Raw genomic sequence first — 23,637 nt, forward strand, 5'->3', positions numbered from 1 at the left:
AAACAATACACCATCCAGCCCAGGAATTGAAACTATGCTCTTATGATCACAAGTGCAATGCCCTAACCACTAGGCCATATGCTCTCACAAAACAAAGAGACATACATATTGGTTTCAAATTTTGGCACTGGGCCAGCAATTTTGGGGGAGGGAGTTAGTTGATTACATTGATGCCAGTGCTCAACTGGTACCTATTTTATCAACCCTGAAAGGATGAAAGACAAAACTGACTTTGGTGGAATCTGAACCCACAACGTAAAGACAGATAAAATGCCACTAAGTATTTTGCTCGGTATGCTAATAATTCTGCCAGCTTGATACCTTAAAAAGCCATATATATTAAAATGAACTTGGCATTTTCATTAATTTCATTTTGTTTTTATATTCTACCATGACAATACTTATATCTCATCAATTTCCAAGGAAAACATATCTTACTTTAAAATCAAAGATTTTGGAAACTCTGCAATGCATGTTAGGTATGCAATGCACACTAAGAAAAGCAATAGTATATCTGATCAGTAAGCCTGACACACAAATTTGTTTCAACCTCAGTTAACATTGACTAAGTTTCTGGGTTACTGTGATGAGAAAACTTTTTTCAACTAAACAACTGTATTTAGTTTTTTATCTTTTATTTTTAATTTGTTTCAGTCATTAGACTGCAGTCATGCTGGGGCACAATATTGAAGGGTTTAGTCGAACAAATTGACCTTAGTGCTTATTTTAAAAAAAAGCTGGTGCTTATTAGTCTCTTTTGCTGAACTGCTAAGTTTCAGAGATGTAAACAAAATTACTAGTTGTCAGGTGATAGTGGTATGGCATGGAGGGGTCAAACACAAACACTTGTATGCACACACACACACACACACTCATAAACAAACACACAACCACACGTAGGTCTGAAACAGAAGCCACATGGTGGCAGAGCAACTTTCTTAACCATACAGCTATGCCTCCACCTATATATTTTAAAGATTAAGAAATTTAGAATACCATATGCTCAAAGTAATGAGAGAGAGAGAGAGAGAGAGAGAGAGAGAGAGAGAGAGAGAGAGAGAGAGAGAGCATCTGTGCAGTTGCTTGACTTACTAGAAAAAGCAGCTAAGTCACTCTCAATTCATAGCTATTCAAAGAAGGGTTTTTTAGACAATGTTGCTTGACATATAAAATCTTAGGATGGTCTCTTATAGAATCCACTTAATCACAGGTCAGTTTAATCGGGTTTGACCTTAGGCTCAAGGACAACTATATGCTACATTCAAAATACACACTGTTTATAAATGAAACAATATTTCTCTGTATACAATACATAGGTAGAATTCTTCCTTTCTTTCTTTTTTGAGAATTCTCATTTAAAAAAAAAAAAAAATTTCCAATAACAAGTGCAAACCTACCGCATGCATGTCTCCAGCAGCCTGCGCCCAACCTGGTGAATGACGTACGAAGACGTATCTTGTAACTGTTTCGCTATTGCTTGTCCTCGTAGCGATTCCACATTGTAATTATTTGTACGAGTTGGAAAAATCAAAAAAGCTATGACAGTCATGTCACTATTCCGTTGCTGAAAGTGAAAATTTAAGGAAAAGTTTTGAATAATCTGATTAATATTTTTGATTAAAATAATTAACAGGTTATACCAGTGGTAGAGAAAACCATACTTTTTTTTATAGCACTAGTCAGTTCTACTTCATAAGACCTGTGATATGAAAGGACTAATGAAGGTATCAACCATTCATTTACTTCTCTGTTTAAAACCATCATAATCTTCATAAAAAAAGATTTGGAGTTTGAAAGACATCATTCCCATTTTAAAAGTAGAACTCATTGGGAGTTTAATCCATTAGAATGTGCAGAATGAATAAATACATAAATAGTCAGTAAGTACTTCATTGTATGATTCCTTTGTCAAGACAGGTTATGATAAATGTATGTTAAATTAGAGAAGTAAGTGTGGTGGATACCTTCATCATCATCCTCATCGTTTAACGTCCGCTTTCCATGCTAGCATGGGTTGGACAATTTAACTGAGGACTGGCGAACCAGATGGCTGCACCAGGCTCCAATCTTGATCTGGCAGAGTTTCTACAGCTGGATGCCCTTCCTAATGCCAATCACTCCGAGAGTGTAGTAGGTGTTTTTACGTGCCACCGGCATGGGGCCAGTCAGGTGGTACTGGCAACGACCTTGCTTGAATCTTTTACACATGCCACTGGCACATGTGCCAGTAAGGCGATGCTGGTAACAATCACACTCGAATGGTGTCTTTTACGTGCCACCGGCACAGAGGCCAGATAGCCGCTCTGGCAATGATCACGCTCAGATGGTGCTCTTAACACCCTTCTAGCATGGGGTTCGAGTGCCAGTAAGGCAACGCTGGTAACGATCGCACTCGAATGGTGCCTTTTAAGTGCCACTGGCACGGAAGCCGGTTCTAAGAAGGAATAATTTGAGGTGATCACCTAGATGTTAATGTGAGCTGGATGAATACAGGGTGTTCAGGCTAAATTTGATAATTCTTTATGTTGCCTTTTTTTTTTTCAGGAAAAGCTTGATGTACTGGTGAACAGTCACTGGTGTTGGAGAGCATAAAGATTAAAGTTGTAATTGAGTAAAAGTTAGCTGAGATGGAGGACAGGAAGCCATATGAATATTGGAAGAGAGTTACTTGTATCATGATTATTCGCACTGAATACCAAAACGTTGACATCATGATTACTACTCTGTGAACCCTGCAAAGGCTGTAAGATGAGACATGGACAACTGAAACAGAGACTATGAAGTTATGGCCAGCAGGAAGGGGCACAGAAGGTATTTTGACTGCATCTGTACATCAGATTTCATCCCATCTTTGGAGAGGACCTTAGGTTCAATTCAGATGGCTGTGTGAAGCTGCTGGAGAAGGTTGCTGTTGGAAGGCCATATGTGTGGCAGCAGGATTCAGCTCTTTGTAATACCTTTAGAAAGAGTCAGAAGTGGTTGTTGGAGAATTTCTATGAGTTCACCATTCCTGTTGTCCTAATTACCCTGATTGTAATCATCCCATGGATTACAATGTATCGGGGAAGGTTGAGAAAGACGCCAACCACTCTACCTGCAACACAAAGGCCAAGTGGTGACCAAGGTCAAGGATGTGTTTGAAGATCTCAGGGACACAGTGAGGAATGCATGCATCAGATTCCAGAGCCATCTTGAGACCAGCTACTTTGAATAAACTGTTTTCTGCCAGCCAGAATCTAGTTGATATATTTTTGGTTTTGAATGGGACATTGTGTTTTATCTTCCTTTTATGCAGACTGTCAAATTTAGCCTGAACACCCTGTAGTTCTGTGTGTGTGTGTGTGTGTGTGTGTGAGAGAGAGAGAGAGCGAGAAGGGGTAAAGAGAGATAAAGAGAGAACATAGAGAAAAGAGTGAAAGCTTGAACATAAAATAGGAGTTAGATGATGATGAACTTTTACTGATGGTAACAAAAATAAAAAAGCTAGATTAAGAATAAATTGAGGTTAAAAAAAAAAATTATGACAAATGATAATTAGAAAAAAAAAATCAAAAAACAACACAGCAATTTTAGACAGAACAAAAAAGTAAGTGAAAATCAATATAACTATTGGATGTCAATTGCTGGTAGGGGCACCATATTTTGTTTATACTACCATGTGTAATAAAGGTTTACAAGTCAATAGTGTCCTACTTTTTGTGTTAGCAGTGTGATTCAATCACTTTTAAGTTATTTCTACAGGTGTCCTATAGAATTTAGAGCCAATACTGAAAGTTATGACCTTTCGAATACAAAAGTTATGACGTTTTTCATCTCAAAACATCATAACTTTTAGTGCTGACTCTAAATTCTATAGGATAACTGTAGAAATAACTTAAAAGTAATATGGGTTTCAAATTTTGATCAGCAAGTTTGGGGGAGAGGTAAGTTGATTATATCAAACCCAGTGTTCAACTGGTACTTGGAAGGATGAAAGGCAAGTCAACCCTGGCAGAATTTGAACTCAGGACATAAAGACAGACAAAATGTCACTAAGCATTTTGTCCAGCTTTAACTTAAAAGTAATATTGGATGATAATAGAGATAATTAGAGAAAAGAAGTAATGTAGATCCCAAATATCTCATGCAAACATTGACAAAAATCCCTCAGTTAAACATTGTTTATATAGTTAATAACTAGAAAATATTTATATAGGTGCAATGGTAGCTAAATATTTTGGGGTAAACTTTGCCTTTTGTCTTTCTCTGATCAATACAATAAGTATGAGTCACATATCAGGGTTGATATAATCAAAGTCCCCTCTTGCCACAACCCCACAAAATTGTAACTTTGTGGTTATATAAGAAATGAATACCACAACTTACCTTGAGGTAATAGTTCAGGCGTGCCAAAGCCTCAATAAACATGTCCGCACCTTTATTCGAGAATTCGTAACGACCAGCAATGAACATGTACAAAGTTTTGTCAAGATCAAAGTCATAATGCCTGGTGGACAGAAATATATATAAGATATAAATATATAGAAATGTAAGAGAAATTTATCTTACATCTAGTCATTGCTGCCTCCACTGAAGTGAGGTTTCAAGATATATTGGAAACTTGAAAAAGTAGAAAGAAATGAAACTTTGTGGGTAGGCTGATTGATAGAACACCTATCTTGCTCAACATATCAATCTCCAGGAAACTGTTCAGAAACATGCAACCAGACCAATACCCACAGTGAAGCATCTACCATATACTAAATGTCTCGCTTCCCTGAGCATGGACACATTAAAGCACCAACATCTGGCAACTGACATAATAGACACAAGACTATCCACCATATTTCAAACAACAATCTTGAGAACCTTTTTGAATTCTATGTCTAACACTCATGGACATGTTTACAAAATAAAAAAACAACACAGCACCCATGACTTTCAGAAACATTTTTTCATGCTCAGAATTGATGAAGTATGGAATAAACTACCCACATCAGTTGTTAGCTGTCAGGACATTACATCCTTCAAAACTTTCATGCTTCCTGAAATTTGCCAACAGTACACCTGATGTAGCCTCCACCTCTTTTTTTCCTAAAGACTCATTCACTGTTCACTATCTGTGCATTAGTTCTATGTACTGTTCATGCATTTTGGGCTACTTTTTTAAATATGTTATAGTGCACCTGAGCACTGTATACAATGAGTTCATTATTATTATAAACCATTTCTCTCATCATGGCTTCTTTATATCAAACAAAACCACAGTAGAATTTTGATCCTTTCCCATTGAATGTTTGAGGTCTTTGGCAGGATTTCATATATGACACATAACTATTTATACATCTAATAGCACAAAAAAAAAAAAAAAACATGTAAAAGCCCTTCTTAAACTTCATGTATACGAAAGGTCTGACATCTGTGGTACTTTGCGGAGCGGTAAAATAACTATCATCACCTAGAGCAAACTAGGTGGAAGCAAATTTTCATTCATTTCACAAGAATATTCTAAGTAAATTCTGAATGGTGAAATATTCAGTTCAGTTTCATCATCATCATTTAACATCCATGTCCTGTACTGGCATGGGTTGGATGGTTCGACAGGATTTGATGGGTCCAAGAACTGCATCACGCTCAAGTGCCTGTTTTGGCATGGTTTCTATGGCTGAATGTCTTTCTTAATGTCAATCACTTTACAATGTGTACTGGGTGCACTTTTCATATCACTGGCACTAATGAGGTCACCATGCAGCTTGCAAGGCTACAAAACCCGAGGTGGGAGCAGAGAGAGCTTTATGCTAGAAGACAAGGGTTCAGGTATGAGAGAAGTGGGTGGGGCAGAAGAAGTTCTTGTATGAGCTACACGACTATTCACAAAGGAGTAAGGATCAATAGTAGATTGGGGAGATAAAGGTAAACTACAATTGTACCCCAATAAATATTTTTTTAAATTATAAAAAAGTTACAGTAATCTAATAAATATCAACATTTAGTATCTACAAATATTTAAGAAAATTATGGAAATGGAACTCACCCATAAAAGTGTCCACGGATAAAATCATGGATTTTATCTTTAAATCGGGCATGGAGGTTCTGAAATTCATGGATGGCACTGAATTTTTTGACATTTAATCCATTTGGTGTTATAACATCTACAAAATAAAACAGCTTTATGAATACACTTACACACACAGAGGCAATCATACATGAGTTTTCTCTTTCTTTTTTTTTTTACTGCTGTGTGAAAGAAGCAAGAGCAGTGCTCATGGACCTTTCCAGTTTTTGTAAATGGTTGGAAGAAGTGTGGAAAGTTTTCCCTAGGCCAGACACTGTCCCAAATGCTTATAACAAAATGCAATCCATTAAGTTATGCAAGAATTAGGTGTTAGTAAGCCCACTACTCAACTTTTCATCATTTCTTTCAATATAAACAAGAAACAAAGTTAATTCTTAACAAATCATCATCACCATCACTACTGTCACTGCCATCATCATCATCATTTTAACATCTACTTTTCCATGCTTGTAAGTGTCAGATGAGAATATGTTGGATGCTTTTCCTATTACCAACCCACATATCAAACAACAAATAGCCCAAACATACACCTTTTGTTTACAAAGATTGTACAACATGCCAAGACACAACAAGAAGCTTGGATAGATCTTTGGTAGCAGATTGGAAGCCAATGACATTGTTAGGGAAACCATTGTTTGCAATCAGTGAATGAAATGTATGAGAAGATACAGGGGAAATATGAAATCACAAACACACACACACACACACATACCTCACACGTGATAGATTTCTTTCAGTTTCAATCCATCAAGTCCAAATCCATTCATAAGGCTTTGGTTGTTCTGGGGCTATAGCAGAAGACACTTGCTTAAGGTGTCATACAGTGGGACTGAACCCAAAACAATGTGATCTTAAACACACAGTCATATCTGTACCTCATATTTCACAAAAACTAAAACAAAACATTTTCACAAGGTAGAGAGAGGCTTACGGAGCAGAGCAGGTTGATTGTTAAGAGAAACCTGATCAATTAATGACACACCTCGTTACAGAAATATCTCTTTATTTATTCTCATATATTTAACATCACAAAGCAAATTACTTTTTTCTTTATCTCTTATTTGTTTCAGTGACTGGACTGTGGCCATGCTGGGGCACTACTTTTAAGGGTTTAATTGAACAAACTGACTCCAGTACTTCCTTTTTTTTTTTAAAGTTTGGTACTTATTCTATTAGTTTCTTTTGCTGAATTGCTGCTACAGGGATGTAAACAAACCAACACTGACAACAGCATGGGGGAGAACACACACACAGAGTTTCCATCTATCAAATTCACTCACAAGGCATTTGTTGGCCTGGGGCTATAATGGAAGACACTTGTCCAAGATGCTGTGCATTGTGACTGAACTCAAAACCATGAGGTTACAAAGTGAATTTTCTTAACTACACAGCCATGCTTGTGCAAATATTTGAAAACATTTTTTTGTTTTTTTTCTTGATAGGTGCAGGCATGGCTGTGTGGTTAGGAAGCTTGTTTCTTAACCACAGGGTTTCAGGTTCAGACCCACAGTATGGAACCTGGGACAAATGCCTTTCACTGTTGCCTCAGGCCAACTGAAGCCTTGTGATTGAGTTTGTCATACGGAAGTTCCCGTCGTATGTATATGTGTGTGTAAAACTCTCATGCCTCGTTTAACAGAAGTGGGGAAAATACTACCTCACCTAGGAACAGGTGAGAGTTAGCCTCATAGAAAACCTGTCACACAAATAGTAAATAATGAAGATGATGTTTTCCAAAATTTAGTTACAGTTTTCAGTTTTCTGCCATAACTTTTGTCTGATGTTCCCATTTTGTTTCTACTTAGTCACTGTAATCTTCTAAATCTTATGAGCCAACAAAATTTCTTCACAGTAAGTTAAACAGGGGTATGGTAGACTTAGTTTCATTCACTGACCCTTAAAGCATACTCAAATATCACATGACTATGATATTAAAGTACCGTGACAAAGATGTCAATTCAACCTTTTTAAGTGTACATTACTCTGCCTTGCTTTAAACTGATAAACAAAAAATAGTTACTGCTCCAATAAATTATATCAATATTCAATTACACATTCAATTCACACTAGCATGGAGAATATGAATATAAAAGAAAAACATAAAAGGTGAAAAAAATCCATTAAACGAAAGTCAATAGGTGGAGATGTAGTTGTGTGGTAAGAAGTTAGCTTCCCAACCACATGGTTTTGGGTTCAGTCCCATTGCATGGCACCTTGGGCAAGTATCTTTTAATATAGCTTCAGGCTGACCAAAGCCTCGCGCATGGATTTGGTAGATGAAAACTGAAAGAAGCCCATCGTATACATGTGTGAGTGGGTGTGTGTCCGTATGTCTGTTTTCCCCACCACCACATGACAACCAGTGTTGGTGTGTTTATGTTCCTGTAACATAGCAGTTCAGCAAAAGAGATTTGGCAGATGGAAACTGTGAAGAAGCCCATCATGTGTGTGTGTACATTGTCTCCGTCACTACTTGGCAACCATTGTCGATTTGTTTATGTCCCTGTAACTTAACAGCTTGACAAAAGAGACTGATAGGGTAAGTACCAGACTTAAAAGAAATAAATACTGGAGTACTGGAGTTAATTTATTCAACTAAACTCTTCAAGGTGGTGCTCCAGCATGGCCACAGTCCAATGATGAAACAAGTAAAAGATTATTATAAGCTGTTTATAGTTTCAAAGTTGAAAATATGATTAACATATTTAGAACAAATGTCTTACCTGGTTTTCTTTTCAGTAAGTGCTCACTCTCTAAACCAGTAATCTCCGAGACAGTGGTAAACACATGTGCGCAGTGTACAGCAGATCTTTCCATACAATAGCGATGATAAATTTGACGATCACCAGCTTCCTTGTCGACTTTGAACTGTGGGAGTTAATTACAGCAATTACATTTGAAATATATTTTTTCAAGGCTTGAATTCAATGATTTTGATTTAAGATTATTTAAACTTTTAAATGCAGTGTAATATAACCAAGAAGTAAGATATCAAACAACTATTAAAACTATCAAAAGTAAAATAGCTATCTATGCATTATATTTAATGTATGATAGGCTAGTTACTATAATATCTGTCTTGAGAAAACATCTCTTATGGACATACTAATTTAATACTGTGTCTCAATTGCAAACACTGGACTTTTATTCAGCTGGGCAGCTATTTGCAACATCAGTGAATGTTTCATTCCCTGTTCCCCATATTAGAGGTGATGAATTCTCATATACAGACAAGTGGCTGGCTGTAAATACATGACATTGAAAAGGCCCAAAAATGCTGAACTACATCTGGCATTCTCACTGGCTACTGCTAAGATGAATTCCTGCCTATCTCTGACATTTATAGTGTTCTTAACACAGCACATCCATTAAAGATGTTATCGCAGAACAAATATTGCGGTAACTGGCCTATCAATGGCATATATATTAAATATGATACATAGATGACTATTTTAATCAAATGCTGCCCCAATTGCATATATCATATTTTTATCAAAAACAGAACATTTCCCATAGGACAGTGGTGTAATTAGAAAATTCATTTAACATCAAAGAGATAGAAATCTTGCAAAAATTATAAAATATCTTTGATAATAAAGAAGATAATTTGTTTGCTAAATCAGAGGTTAAATGCAAGTGGTAGCTTTTAATTTATTCAAAGAATTTGGTGGAAACAATAAAAAAAAAAAAATAACATTTCAAAATATTAAGGAATGAAGTTGACAATATTTATATTTTAGATCTTGTTTCAACCTAGGCTTCACCATTACACACTTCTTAAGACTCTAGTGGTTTAAATTACAGTCACTGTCTCCAACAAATCTTACAAGAAAGAGTTTAAAAAACACAAATGACAGTTGAATAAAACATTAAAAAAAAAACCTAACAACAATTGTAAATTAAGGCTCATAAAGTTATACTCACAGTTTGTAAATTGTTATAAAAATCAGCTTTAGCAGCACAAAGGTAGCGTCCCAACAAAGTTGCATGTGTTGTGAAAATAGTTGTACAATCAACTAAACGTGTGCGGCAAAATATGAGACCAACACCAGCTAACCACTCATGAAAGTGAGCAATAACCATTGGTTTGCATGGTACATGGGGTAAGTTTTTGCAAAACTGAAAAGAAAAAATGCACTTATTTAGAACTACAGCCACTGTTATATTATCAACATGACATTTTTCTTCATACCATCATCACCGCACCTGCCGCCACCACCATCATCATTAATGTCTAGTTTCCCATGCTTGCAAGTGTCAGACAGAATTTGTTGAAGAAGATTTTTCTGCAGCCAGATGCCCTTCCTGCCACCAACCCTCACTGTTTCCAAGCAGGGTAATATTTCTGTGCCAGATATATTTTTCGTGGAAGAATGGAAACAATTAACCTTGTTTGTATGACATTGATATTTATTTACAACCATCAAGAGAAGGGTACATACAAGCACAAGCTGGTATGTTCAGTTGCCAGCCCAGGTTTCACTGCACATCAGGCCAAAGATGGCAAACCGTCAAAATACCTGTTTCTTTCTGATAAGTTTGTGGTCAAGCCTGTGGCAGGAGAGACCTTCGGTGTTCTTGGCTCTTGGATAACATCCCTACTCACTGTTATCAAGACAGAGATGGTTATCTGCAAGTACAAGTCCTGTGAATCAGGGTGGCTGTTCCAGAGTGTCTCCCTTGCCATCCTCTGGAGTGGCACCTTCTCCGTTCTCTTTGCCAGGACCATGGAGCAGACTGACCTTTAAATTTAAACATACCTACTTATATGCACTCACAAACATGCACACATACAAAAAATGTTTTAAAGTATTGGCTTAAATGAGAAAGAAGCTTAATATGTATTGAATGATAGACACAGGTGTGACTGTGTGGTAAGAAACTTGCTTCCTAACCACATGGTTCAGGGTTCAATCCCACTGTGTGGCACCTTGGGCAAGTGTATTCTACTACAGCCTTGGAGCAAATAAAGCCTTGTGAGTGGATCTGGTAGACAGAAACTGAAAGAAGCTTGTCATATATATGCATACATATATATATATGTCCAAGCATGTGTGTTTGTGTCTATGTTTGCACCCTCACCCCCTGACAACCAGTACTGGTGTGTTTACATCCCAGTAACTTAGTGGTTCAATATAAGGGATAGATAAAATAAGTATCAGGTTTTAAAAAAATTAAGTACTGGGGTTGATACATTCAACTAAAAATTCTTCAAGGCGGTGCCCTAGCAAATAAAAGATAAAATACATTTTGTTCTATCTTAGGCAGGTCATGATGCCAATAATAAACATACACTCTTGTTCTATTTCACTTCTTTATTATTTGTCAGTTGGTTAAATATGTAACTATTACTGTGAAAAATACTGGACACTAAAAATTCACATTATACAATAGTGTTAGCATTTTCTATCTGTACAGATGGAACAAAATTACCATCAGTGTGAAATTTTAGAAAACAATGCCCAAAGGACATTTATTTAGTGCTGTCTACTTTTACATACATGAAAAGAATTGCTATATGAGGGCAGACTACAACCTTGGTTTGAAAAATTTATTATGAAAAACTTTCACTCCTTGTCTGGGATTACTTTAGAGTTCATATAACAGAAAAATACAAAAGAAGGCTGAAGAGGTAAAAATGCAACTGGCTTTTATACTCAATGGTTTAACAAGTCCACTGCAACCTCTTAATGTTTCTGTGAACAAACCCTTTAAGACTTTAATAAGAGAGGAATGGAACAACTCCAAGAAAAGAGTAACATTTGCTCAGGTGAGCAGGCAGGGGAAGAATTTGTGGTGATAAATAAGAAGTGTTACCCTATTTCCTGTCTTTACTTCCACTCCTCTGTAGTGATTATTATCTGTGTTCAACTCATTCCCTGTCTTTAAACATCCGTCACACTATTCTCAGTGCACTTACATACACATCAACCTCTTCTGCTCTTCTCTCCTATTTAGTCTTTCATATTTACTTTGTACCTTGACCTCATTTCTCTCTTCGCTCTTTCCAGATGAGCAAGCCACATATTCATCTCTTCAGCAAGACACTTGCTCCTGTCCCTCTATCCTAGTTTCCTTATCCCACAATTCTATACCTCACCCAGTTGAGGAGTCTTGTCTTGTAGGTACTTTGTGACTTCATTAGTGCTGGGACCTTGTAAAAAGCACTCAATACACTCTGTCAAGTGGTTGCTGTTAGGAAGGGCATTCAGTTATAGAAACCATGTCTAAACAGACATAAGAACTTGGTGCAGTGCTCTGGCTTGTCTGTTCACGTTGAACCATCAAACCCATGTCAGCATGGAAGAAGGGGTGTTAAATGATGATGATGATAAAAGTCATGCAGTGAGCAGGAGAAAATAATATAATTAAGATACAAAGATATGTAGTCAATCTTTAAACCTGATCAACTAAGTTAAAATGTCAGTGTTTAGTTGTAATATAGATTGTATTTTTATTGATTTAGCATTTACATGAGATTGCTGTAAAGACAGCATTAGTCAGAGCCAACTTCTAAGTCATATGGAAGGTCATAAGGAAATAAAAAGTAAGAAATCTACATAGAAACCAATATTTACTTATTTATTCAAACTGATACTTAAAGCTTTTTGCAATATATTTAGTCATCTAAGTTTTATGTTGCTAAAATTTTCAGCTGAATCATTGATTCAGCACCCATGAAAAATTTGCAATGACAGTTTTTAAAAAAATCTATAATTGCAGCTGTTAAAAATAATCAAGATAGCAGATTAAATAATCGATTACCCAACAACATTAAATATTTTTTTCCAAAACTCTTTTTATTTTTTGAGTAAAAGAATTAATGCTATTTAGGCATGAAAATGAAAATACATAAAAAAGAAAACCCAACAAAACAACTTTAAAAAAATACTTTGATTAAAAATATTCTGACAAAACAATAACTACACTTGAGACATTTGACAAATACAAGATCAGGAACCATGTACCATTATAAAATTTAAACACCAAAGCAAAGTTATAATCTTTGTCCATGAATAATCAGTTATGTGATCTATTATGATTTACATTCAACTAAACTTATTGGTTATTTTTATTTTCAACAGTTGAGGAGAAATTGTTTTCATATATTTCATTTTTATATCTGGCTTGCAAGATTCTTGATGTGAATTTCTGTGTTGAAACATATTTTGCTGTATCTTGGCAGGGTCATTATGCCAATAATAAACACATGCACTGGTTGTATTTCACTTTATTAGTCATTAATTGGTTAAGAGGGCATGTTATTGAAGAGGTCTCAAATAGCAACAAAATGACTTTGACATACATGACTGATTAATCAAATGATTCTTCAAATAATTGATTAGTTGTTTGGTTAGATGGTTAACCAATTGACTAATAATAACAAAATAGTGAAATAGAATCAGTGTGTGCCTATCATTAATAGATACAACATAACAAATTCAAATGGAATGATTCTGCCTTAGGTTCAGCCAGAAAATCAATAAAGATGTAATATAGTTTCAACAAAATGTACAAATCAGAAATAGTTATTTTCAGTTTTAATAAAGAATGCATATGTCATGTTATTTATGGAAATTTATGTTAAAGATAAAAACAATGATGATGATGATGATAAAGGTGTAAGTTTTACTTACTTCAGCAATAAACCATGCAACAAGGGCACCAAATATAACAGCATCGTTAGCTTCACGATCATGCCAAGGGATTCCAATGCCAGCTAACTTCCAAAGTTCTTGTTTGAAAGCATCCAATTTCCAGGCAGCAGAGCTAATATCAAATAAGACTACTTTTGGATAACCTTCTATTAGCCATCTTCCAAAATATACCTAAATATAATTTTTAAAAATTAGTATAAAGAAATAAGTATGGCAAAAACATTTATAAATTCAATGAAAAACAAGGGAACTTGGGAGGAAGCAAGAGCTTTTCTTAAATTTAATCACAGAAACCAAAAGTAATTTCCATTAATCATACTATAATAGGTGTTATGTCCATCTGTCTGTCTGTTCCCTTTTCACGGTCAAACAGCTGAACCAATGGTCATAATGTTTTTCGGGATTATGAAGGAGGTAACCAGGAAGGTTTTTAGTGAAAAAAAATGTGAAAAAGTATGATTATTTAGTGGGTATTGTTCAGTTTATGGGCGTAAAAAAAGTAAATAAAAATCAAGGGGGAGATAACTTACTTTTAATCATACTGCATACACAGCTGTTACAGCATCCAAACAGTGAACAAATATTTTATTCTTCTCCACTGAATTATGCCATATAAATTTGTACAAATATGAAACAAAGCCTCTGAAGTACTGAATTGATGGCGTAATTTGCATTTAACACACATCCTCATGTTTCCGATATTTTCTTTATGTACAATCATCTTGTGAGTGTATGCGCCACCATTTAAAATTCCAATATTATGGTATAATCAACAGCCATCATGTACTATGTGACTCCTTGGCAGAATCCATCATTGAATTAATGCTGTCAAAGTCTGCTCAGAACAATTAGGTACTTCCACTAAGAAACATTTCTTAGAAACTCTCTCTATTCAGCTGAAGACCCACTCCCACTTAATTTCAATTTACTTTTTTTTTATGCTTGTAAACTGAACAATTACCAATATTAAGGTTTGGATTAATAAATCACTTTTGATATGTTTTGTTAAAATTCAGGCAACGTGGATTAACTTTGGATTTACCTCCACCCCCGTATAGTTCATGAGTTTATAGGGTTAGATTTGCGATACTATCCCTTTATTTCCCATCGTCAATGGGCAGATTCCTAAAGAATCTGCTCGCACATTCACAGCAAACAAGGCACAGGGCCAGACTTTAGATTGTGGATGTGTATCTTTACCCACTCCAATGTTTACACATGGCCAGTTATATGTTGCTATGAGTAGAGCAATGGACTCCAGTAATTTGAAAATTAGTGTTGACCAAATAGAAAGTATCATCTACAAAGAAGATTTGTAATCATATTGATGTTATCGAAAGGAATATGATTCATAATTTAAGTAGGGAAATTTGTGAATTTTCAAGTATAAAATAGTGTGACCAACTAAAATAAAAGTATATCTAAATAACATTTTTTCTTAATACTTTTTATGTATTGGTCAAAGGAAGCTCTGGCTTTCGTTAGGAGTGGTCTACATAACCATTCATGATACATGATACATAACCATTCATACATGATACATGATTGAATCGTTATCACATGTCATTTAGACACAAACCTGTCATATAGCTGCAATAAAATGCTGTGTCACCAACAGTAATGTGATTTCTCTCAGACATCACCCAGTAATCTATCAAGTCCATTTACACATTTCTCAATGCATACAGCTGTTATGACTTCCCTCCCTCATAGATGGGTAGATTTGCTAGTATAAACAATTGTTATATAAATTAAATTGAAAGATCACTTGTCATAAGTAGGGTCTCTAATTTGTGTCTCCAAAATATTTCTTGCATTGAACTCTTGTACTGTGATTGGGTACTCTGTCAGTTATAGCAATAAGTGTTCCAGTTGAGTCAATCAATGGAACAGAATGCTTATGATATTAATGTGCAAATAGCTGAACACTGCATAGACATGCACAATCTTAATATAGTTTTCAAGAAGATTCAGCACAACACTGAATGTGACAAGGCTGGCTCTTTGAAATACATGTACAACTCATTTTTGCCAGCTGAGTGAACTGGAGTAGTGTGAAATAAAGTATCTTGCTCAAGGATACAACATACTTCCTTGCACTGTATTCACAACTAATTTTACTAATTGTTACTCCTTAAAAGTTCAAATAAACTAACATTTTGAAATGAAATGCAACATTTGATTCTTTTTTTAAATAGAATGGTTATAATAGTTCTACTCAATATCCACTACTGATACCGAAAAAAGAAAGCAACAACAACTGTATTGAACTATGGTGATTATTTAGTAAAGTTACCACAAGCATCATTGCTGTGTAAGACACAGAAAAATTTAATATGTAGTTACTGTATTTAATGGCATAAAAGACACATGGGCATGTTAGATGCAAGCTAATTTCAGCAGTGAATATTCAGCAAAAAGAAAAGTTTTTAGCATATTAGAACATGTAATATAGGCCCAACTTTACATATAGGACCAGAGGTGATTATTTTTGAGGCATTTTTTGAAAAAAAAAAGAGTGTTTTAAATGCCATCAAATATAATAGGCTTAATGACATTCGATCTACTACAAAAGATTAAATACTATAAAACCACTCTAACTGTTGAACACAATGTTCTCAGTCATAGTCTAGGGACATTGATTTTAAAGATATTTAAGAAATTCTATATTATTTTTTTACTTCAGGAAAAAGAAAGAAATCAAAAGCAAAACATCAGAAGTTGTGTTTAAAAAATAAATTTTTCAGTTAAATCTAGTTTAGAAGTTTTGGTGACTTGGTAAAATGACATTTACCCGGATTCCTTGATCTTCCATTGATTTGATGACATCTCTGTAAACATAGTATTGAGGTTCCAAAATTTCAACCTCAGTGCGGACACATTCTTCATTATAAGGGCCCAACAAACAATACTGTTCTCCAAGTTCTTCAACAGTTACAGGAGTTTTTGACTTGATTACTGTATAAATTCCACCAACTGAAAAATAAAACATTGTAATATAAGATCATTTTATATCTAATTCTTTTTTAAAATAGAAACTCAGAGAGATAGGCAATGACTTGTTTTAATGGCAGAACTCCAAGTAGGTAAAGTTATAAATAATAGCACGCAGAATCATCATCCTCATTTAACAACCATTTTCCATTCTGGCATGGATTGGACAGTTTGACAAGAGATGACTAGCCAGAGGACTGTGCCAAGCTCTTCTGTCTGCTTTGGCATGGTTTCTATGATTGGATACCCTTCCTAACATGCCAACCATTTTACAGAGTGTACTGAGTGCTTTTCACATGGCACCAACATCAGTGAGGTCATCAAACATTATGTGAGACAAAGATAAAGACCTCTCAACTGAGGGAGGAGTAGCACTGAGAGAGATAGCTTGCGTCAGGTGATGAGAGGTTAATGTATGATAAAGAGACAGAATACTGGTTTCAAATTTTGGCACCAGGCCAGTGATTTTGGGGAAGTGGGTTAGGTCGATTACATAGAGTCCAGTGCTTAACCAGTACATGTTTAATCATCTCCAAAAGGATGAAAGGTAAAACCAACTTTGGCAGGACTTGAACTCAGAATGTGAAAATGGATGAAATGCTGCTAAGCATTTTGCCTGACATACCAACATTTCTGTTAGTTCACTGCCTTAAAAATTACTGAGTTAAAAAACCCTTGGATAGAAATAAGTTGAAGGTTGTTTTTTTTAAACTTAATTTTCTATATGTTATTATTTATAGCTTTAACTATTTTGAGCTCTGCAATGATGATGATGATGAAGAACAGCAAATTAAAATATCAGCATAAAGAGGTAAAAATAGAAGGGTCATAAACATTTTACAGACTATTTACAATTGCGTTCTTTATTTTAAACAGTAAATTCTGACTATTAAGTCAAATTGCTAGTTTCCAAATACAATTCAAGGATTGAATCTAATATTAATCTAAAACATTACCTCAGTCAGCTAGTTTATAATACAGTATATTTATTAATCAATTATTTGGTAGGAAAGCATAATGACTTTTTTGGGGTGGGAGCAAGGAGAGATGATTAAGTCCACACAGTTATATTGTACTTAGGCCTACTACTACTAACTCTGCTGTAGGAATACTAGTTAAGCAGTCTGTCAAACTTTTTCATAATTAGAAGTTATTTTCCTCACCATATTATTACATAAAGGAAGTTATCTATAAAATATTTAAAATGCAACATTTAAGTGTGCTCTTGGCAGTTAGATAATTAACAACAGTAGCAGAAATATAAAAAATAAAATAGAAAATGTGTAAAATTGGAAATATAATCTCAACACTGAGTAAAAAATAATAAATTTTCTTAAAACGAAAGCAGTCATTGATCATAATAAATTATCAGGTAAGATTAATAATTATCATCAGGTTATTTAGTTTACCTTTCTTTCTTTCATGTCATTTTACTTTCCTAAAGTAGATATAATAAATTGTTGTTGGTTATGTATTTTTGGGGTGTGATTTTAGATTTTGATTACATCACATATATAAACATGAATGGTCATTGTCATATCTTTGAGTGTGGATAAAACTCGAATGAATTAGATGTAGAACTCATTAAAAATAACAATATGCAAAAAAAAAATGCAAAGAAGAAAACAAACATCAACAGTTTAACTATGAGTGTATCTGCAAAGTTTCAAAATACATATGACTCGGAAAGAAATTTTTTTAAAAAACATCATACCCTACAGCATTTAAACTGGCCATATCTGGCTCAAATATTCTACCTGTTTTATGTTCGAACTGACCAGATCTGGTTCCTCACAACTACTATACAATGTCATACTAAAAATAAACAGTTACATTGAAATCTCGAGACTACAAGATTAATTCAAAATAATGTGAATAAATAAGTATTACATTTGATAGAGTAATCTGAATGCTAAAGGGTCAATGGAATACTTGACACTACTATTAATTTTTTTTTTGTTTTTTTCTTATCAGAGAGATTCTAACTGTAACAAAGTCTCAGTAAACAGATGAAGATTTTTAAATAATATCAAAGATTTGCCAGATAAAAATAAACTAAGATTAGCATGTCTAGAGCTGGAAGATAAGTTAAGGTGTCATGAAAATAGTGACATTAACAAAGGTGATCACTTAGAGGAAGTAGATATAAAGGATTTATTTCCTGCAGATGAAAAGCTTCTGAGAGGGGCTGTAAGGTTCATAAACAGTAATAAGTTACAAGATACCATGCTAAAATCTCTGACTGGCCATTAAGAATAATGCTTACAGTGTGGCTACAGGAGAGGGAAGCTTTAGTAAACTAAAGCATATAAAGAGATATTTATGGCTGTCCACAACAGAAGATATTAAATTATTTGATGATTTTGTCAACAGAAAAACAAATGCACACACACACACACATATATATATATATGGCTTGCAGCCAATGGACTAAGATAAAAAAGAATGAAAGGTAGCTGTGTTCAGAAAGAGGCTCTTGCTGGTTATGGAGCAGAAGAGAGGAGTTAAGCTGGAAGCCAAGATATGATGATGAACAATGATTTGGCCACCTCTGCTGATCTACGAATGAGAACGTATTATGGCTCAGAATTGAGCCATAATACCCAATGATCATCAAGATGTCTGATGACACCAATTCCTCTGGGTCAAAGATACACTCACCAAAAGTGAAAGAAGAAGAAGCATCTTTTAGATGTTATCACTATCATATAACTTTGTTTTCCATACTGGCATGGGTTGGACAGTTAGACAGAAAATTGGTAAGCATGGTAATCATCAAAGGCCTTGGTCACCTGACACTGCATCTATGAAGCCCAATGTTCAAAAGGTGCTTTTTACATGTCACCGGTACAGGTGCCAGTTATGTGACACAGGCATCAACCATGACTACAATTTCACTTGGCTTGACGGGTTTTCTCAAACATGGCATGCATAAGTTAAGAAACACTGATGAGTGAAAATTTTGTAAATAAAATTATAAGTTTTCACCACATATATATTGACAATAGAAAATTGTCTAATATTGGGGTATATAAAACCCATGATGGTAAAAACTGGGTATTAGCACACGCAGGAATCGAAAATAAGGGGTGTGTGTTTGATTTCCACATGTTCTAATATCCATTTTTTCCCGTTGTGGATTTATACGCCCCAATATTAGACTATTTTCTATAGTCAATGTATACAATGGAAACTTACAAGCTCTGTTGTGATTGAAGAAGCCCATCATCAAAAGCATTCTTACAGTGACAATCCCATGTTTTTTAAGACAAAGTGTGCCTAGAACTATATTATTCAATATGTCTTCTGAAGATGGTAGATTGTGATTGGAAAGAGCCTTGGCACGAGTTTCCAGCAGATTGATTGACCTCACAGCACTGGGGTGGCCCTTCTGTTTGCGACCCCTGGACCACACAAAAAACACATATTGTCTACAGCAGACCCAAAAGTGCTGCCTGGGGCAGATCGCCCCTACCACCTCCCAACTACACTAGTGCCTCATAGTATCAAGAGCAAAGGAAAGTAACAAATCATTAATTTTACAATTCCTGGGTATGAAACTTATAAGAATTTACTAGTTTGGTATTACAACTTAAACTATTTTAATTTGTCCTGTGGATTTTTAGACACTTTAACAATGGGCAGTTCCAGATTTAAATGTTGGTGAAATATAGCCCTCAAGGGAGAGATTTACATCCATGTTTTAGTGGGTTCCACATTGGCATGCAGTATGAGTTTGTATTGGGATGTGGAACTATATATGCAACATATAAGACATAGGGAAGATGATTTTTACAGAGCACCCTAATTTGTAGTTTAGTCGGCAAAGAGAATATTTAGAATGGATGAAAAGAACATTCAGATCATGTAGGGGGTGGATTTAAATAAACTGAAGAAAGCTATCCTTCACTCATTCTTGCGACCATTACTGATAAAGTTCAGCCAATTGAAATCTTTGTATTTTAAAGAAATAAACGAACACAAGTTTTCATTCCAGAAACTTCTGAAATAGCTTGAGGCATGGAAAGAAGAGCATGAGTAAATGTGTGTGAAATTCAGTAAGAATAAGAAAAGAGTAATTATTAGCCTGTTGGGAAAACAATAAAGAAGGGTAAAATATTGTAGTTTATAATTTAAATGCTATCATTAAATTAACAGGCTTTGTTCTTTCTTCTTCCCCTATTCAATATAAAGTGTAATTATCATGAGCTATCAACAAGATGCTTCAAAATGTCATCAATTTTCTAAGTTCTGAACATCTTAACAATAGCTTTTTGTCCATCCAACAATGAATGAGATTATTTAGGTCAAAATTATATTTTTTATAAATAAAATTTATTAAAGCTAATAATTAAGTCAAAAATAGTTGACTGCAAGGTAAACCTGTCTCAGTACTATTAAATGAAATACCATCATAATGTAACAACATGTAATCATATATGTGTGTGCATGCATGTGTAATTTTTTGCGTGTATACATAGATACAGACATATGTATGTATGCATTTATTTATTTATATATAAAGAAAAAAAATACAGTACTGAATTTGTGGTATGTTTACATTGCTGGCCGCAGACATTCTAAATTCAGCATGACATTTTTTTCTTTTTCTTTTGCCACTCTTTTTCCTTTTGCTTCTCTTTGATATAGGTGTATCCTGAAATGTTAGAACCTCATCTATTTTTTCTATTGATATATATACTTTCTAAATTCAGTATGATATCTCTTTTCTCTTTATCATGGCTACCAAATAACTGTCACATATTACATTTACAGATATATATATATATATGTATATATGTATATGTATATATATATATATATATATATATATATATATATATATATATATATATATATATATATATATATATATATATTACAAAGTGAGATAGGGGTTGTGAGTGTAACCCTCTATGGGATAACATATATCCAATATACTGCCAGTAAAGCACCCAATAAAGTTAATACATAAATGCTAAGAATTGCAATGCAATTAATTCATTTATTGTATTATATGGGCGAAGGTAAAATGTTTTACCTCAAATTCAAAATACAAAATAAGAAAATGGAGGAATACACTTTAATCAATCAATGATTGATTAAAGTGTATTCCTCCATTTTCTTATTTTGTATATATATATATATGAGTGGACAAATGAAAAAAAAAGCGTACTCAGCACATTTTGTAGGAGTTACATGCATTATTTTAAAACAGTTTGATTAGATTCCATGAAACTTCAAGTTTTGCAGGCCCCTAAAGGGAGCCTATCTCTATCAGGCTTTGGATTACGATGGGCTTCTTTCAGTTTCTGTCCACCAATTCCACTCACAAGACTTTGGTTGGCCCAGTAGAAGATACTTACCCAAGGCACCACACAGTGGGACAGAATCCAGAACCCTACGGTTGGGAAGCAACTTCTTACCACACAGGCACACCTGATCAGATTATGAAATGCATGAACACTATATGAAATGCTAAGAATAACTCTTGGGTTAGTCTCTGTTATCTCTTCTCATTTGCATATCATTTTCTTGCTATGCTCTGTTCTGTGATTTCCAGATTGTTTAGTTTATGAAATACAACACTGCGACTGATAACAGCACACCGCCTGCTGTTTTATCAATGTAAACAGACCAGAAAATTTTCCTCTTTTCTTTTGTTTGAAATTAAATGTATGTAAACTTGTTTTTCTGCCACATGATAACTGTATAGTTATATTTTCTTTTAGTTTACCTTTTTTTTATATTTCTATTCTGTTGACAAGTCACTTGATTCCTGGATGATGATGATGATGATCATCATCATTATCAACTTTTAACATCCATCTTCTATCCTGAAATGGTTGTATGGTTTGACAGAATCCAATAAGCCAAAGGTATAGTTTCTATTGTTTGATGCCTTTTTTTAATACCAACCACTTCACAGAGTGTTCCAACGCCTGCTTTATTATGATTTCTACAGCTGGATGCCCTTCCTAATGCTAGCCACTTTATAGAGTATTTTGGGTGCTTTGTTTGTAGTAACATGGGTAGTGAAGTCCCATGCAGCTTCCACGATTGAGATCCCTTCAACTGAGTTAGTTTTCTGATAGAGTATCAGGTAGCTGCCAAACAATATCCCCATCAACTCCATGTTAGGAAATGCTTAGTTTCAACCTGATGGATGTAGCAGCTAAAACTCCCTCAAATCACTCCTGACTATCTTAACCCTTTCATTACCAACCCGGCTGAAACTGGCTCTGAGTACAAAAGTCTTGTTTTCATAAGTTTTGAATTAAAATCTTCCACCAAACCTTAGTCACAATTTATGTTCTTAACACTAGCTAAATGATAACTGAGTTATTTTACTAAATTTTTTGTTATATTTAAAGTAATTGAAAGAAATACAGTAACAAAAGGGTTAGATAAAGGATATGTTAGATAATGTAGTTCCTGGTATACAAAAAGACTGATTAGTCATTACTAAGGTTTTTCATCATAGGTCTGTTCAATCAGGACTGATCTGGGGCTAAATAACAACCAAGTATAATGAGGCAAGGAAGGCTTCTGCATGGTCACGCACACTTGATAAACATAGCAACCAAATTTCCCTCAAATCAAACTCTACCATCTTAAATCAGGAATGAACATACTGGATATGTCCTACACACACACACACACACATATATATATATATATACGTTTATATATTTGTTTTGCAAGATTCTTAATGTGAAATCATATGTTAAAACAGATGTTGATGTATTTAGGAATGGTCATTTTGCCAGTTTAGCCAATATATACATACAATAGGAATACAAAATACAAAATGGCTGACCATTAGTAAGGAGAGACACACAAATAAGAAAGAAGGAAGCAAAGGACCACTGATGAGGTCATAGAAGTGTGACGAAAGAACTCTGGCCGAAATAAGATTAAGATTAATGT

At 34.6% G+C, this 23,637-nt stretch overlaps 1 protein-coding gene across 1 annotated transcript in view; it reads right to left on the bottom strand.

Moving 5' to 3' along the window:
* The window catches only part of LOC115217022 (glycogen [starch] synthase), a 43,118-nt gene that overhangs the window by 12,415 nt on the left and 7,066 nt on the right, over positions 1 to 23,637 (bottom strand). Inside the window, 7 exon segments of the mRNA XM_036507706.1 lie at positions 1,398 to 1,564; positions 4,366 to 4,486; positions 6,014 to 6,131; positions 8,779 to 8,923; positions 9,980 to 10,174; positions 13,693 to 13,884; positions 16,508 to 16,689. Of these exon segments, the coding sequence (XP_036363599.1) occupies positions 1,398 to 1,564; positions 4,366 to 4,486; positions 6,014 to 6,131; positions 8,779 to 8,923; positions 9,980 to 10,174; positions 13,693 to 13,884; positions 16,508 to 16,689 (1,120 nt within the window).

The sequence above is a fragment of the Octopus sinensis genome, linkage group LG11 (assembly GCF_006345805.1).
Source record: "Octopus sinensis linkage group LG11, ASM634580v1, whole genome shotgun sequence".
In the NCBI taxonomy this organism is placed as follows: Eukaryota; Metazoa; Mollusca; class Cephalopoda; order Octopoda; family Octopodidae; genus Octopus; species Octopus sinensis.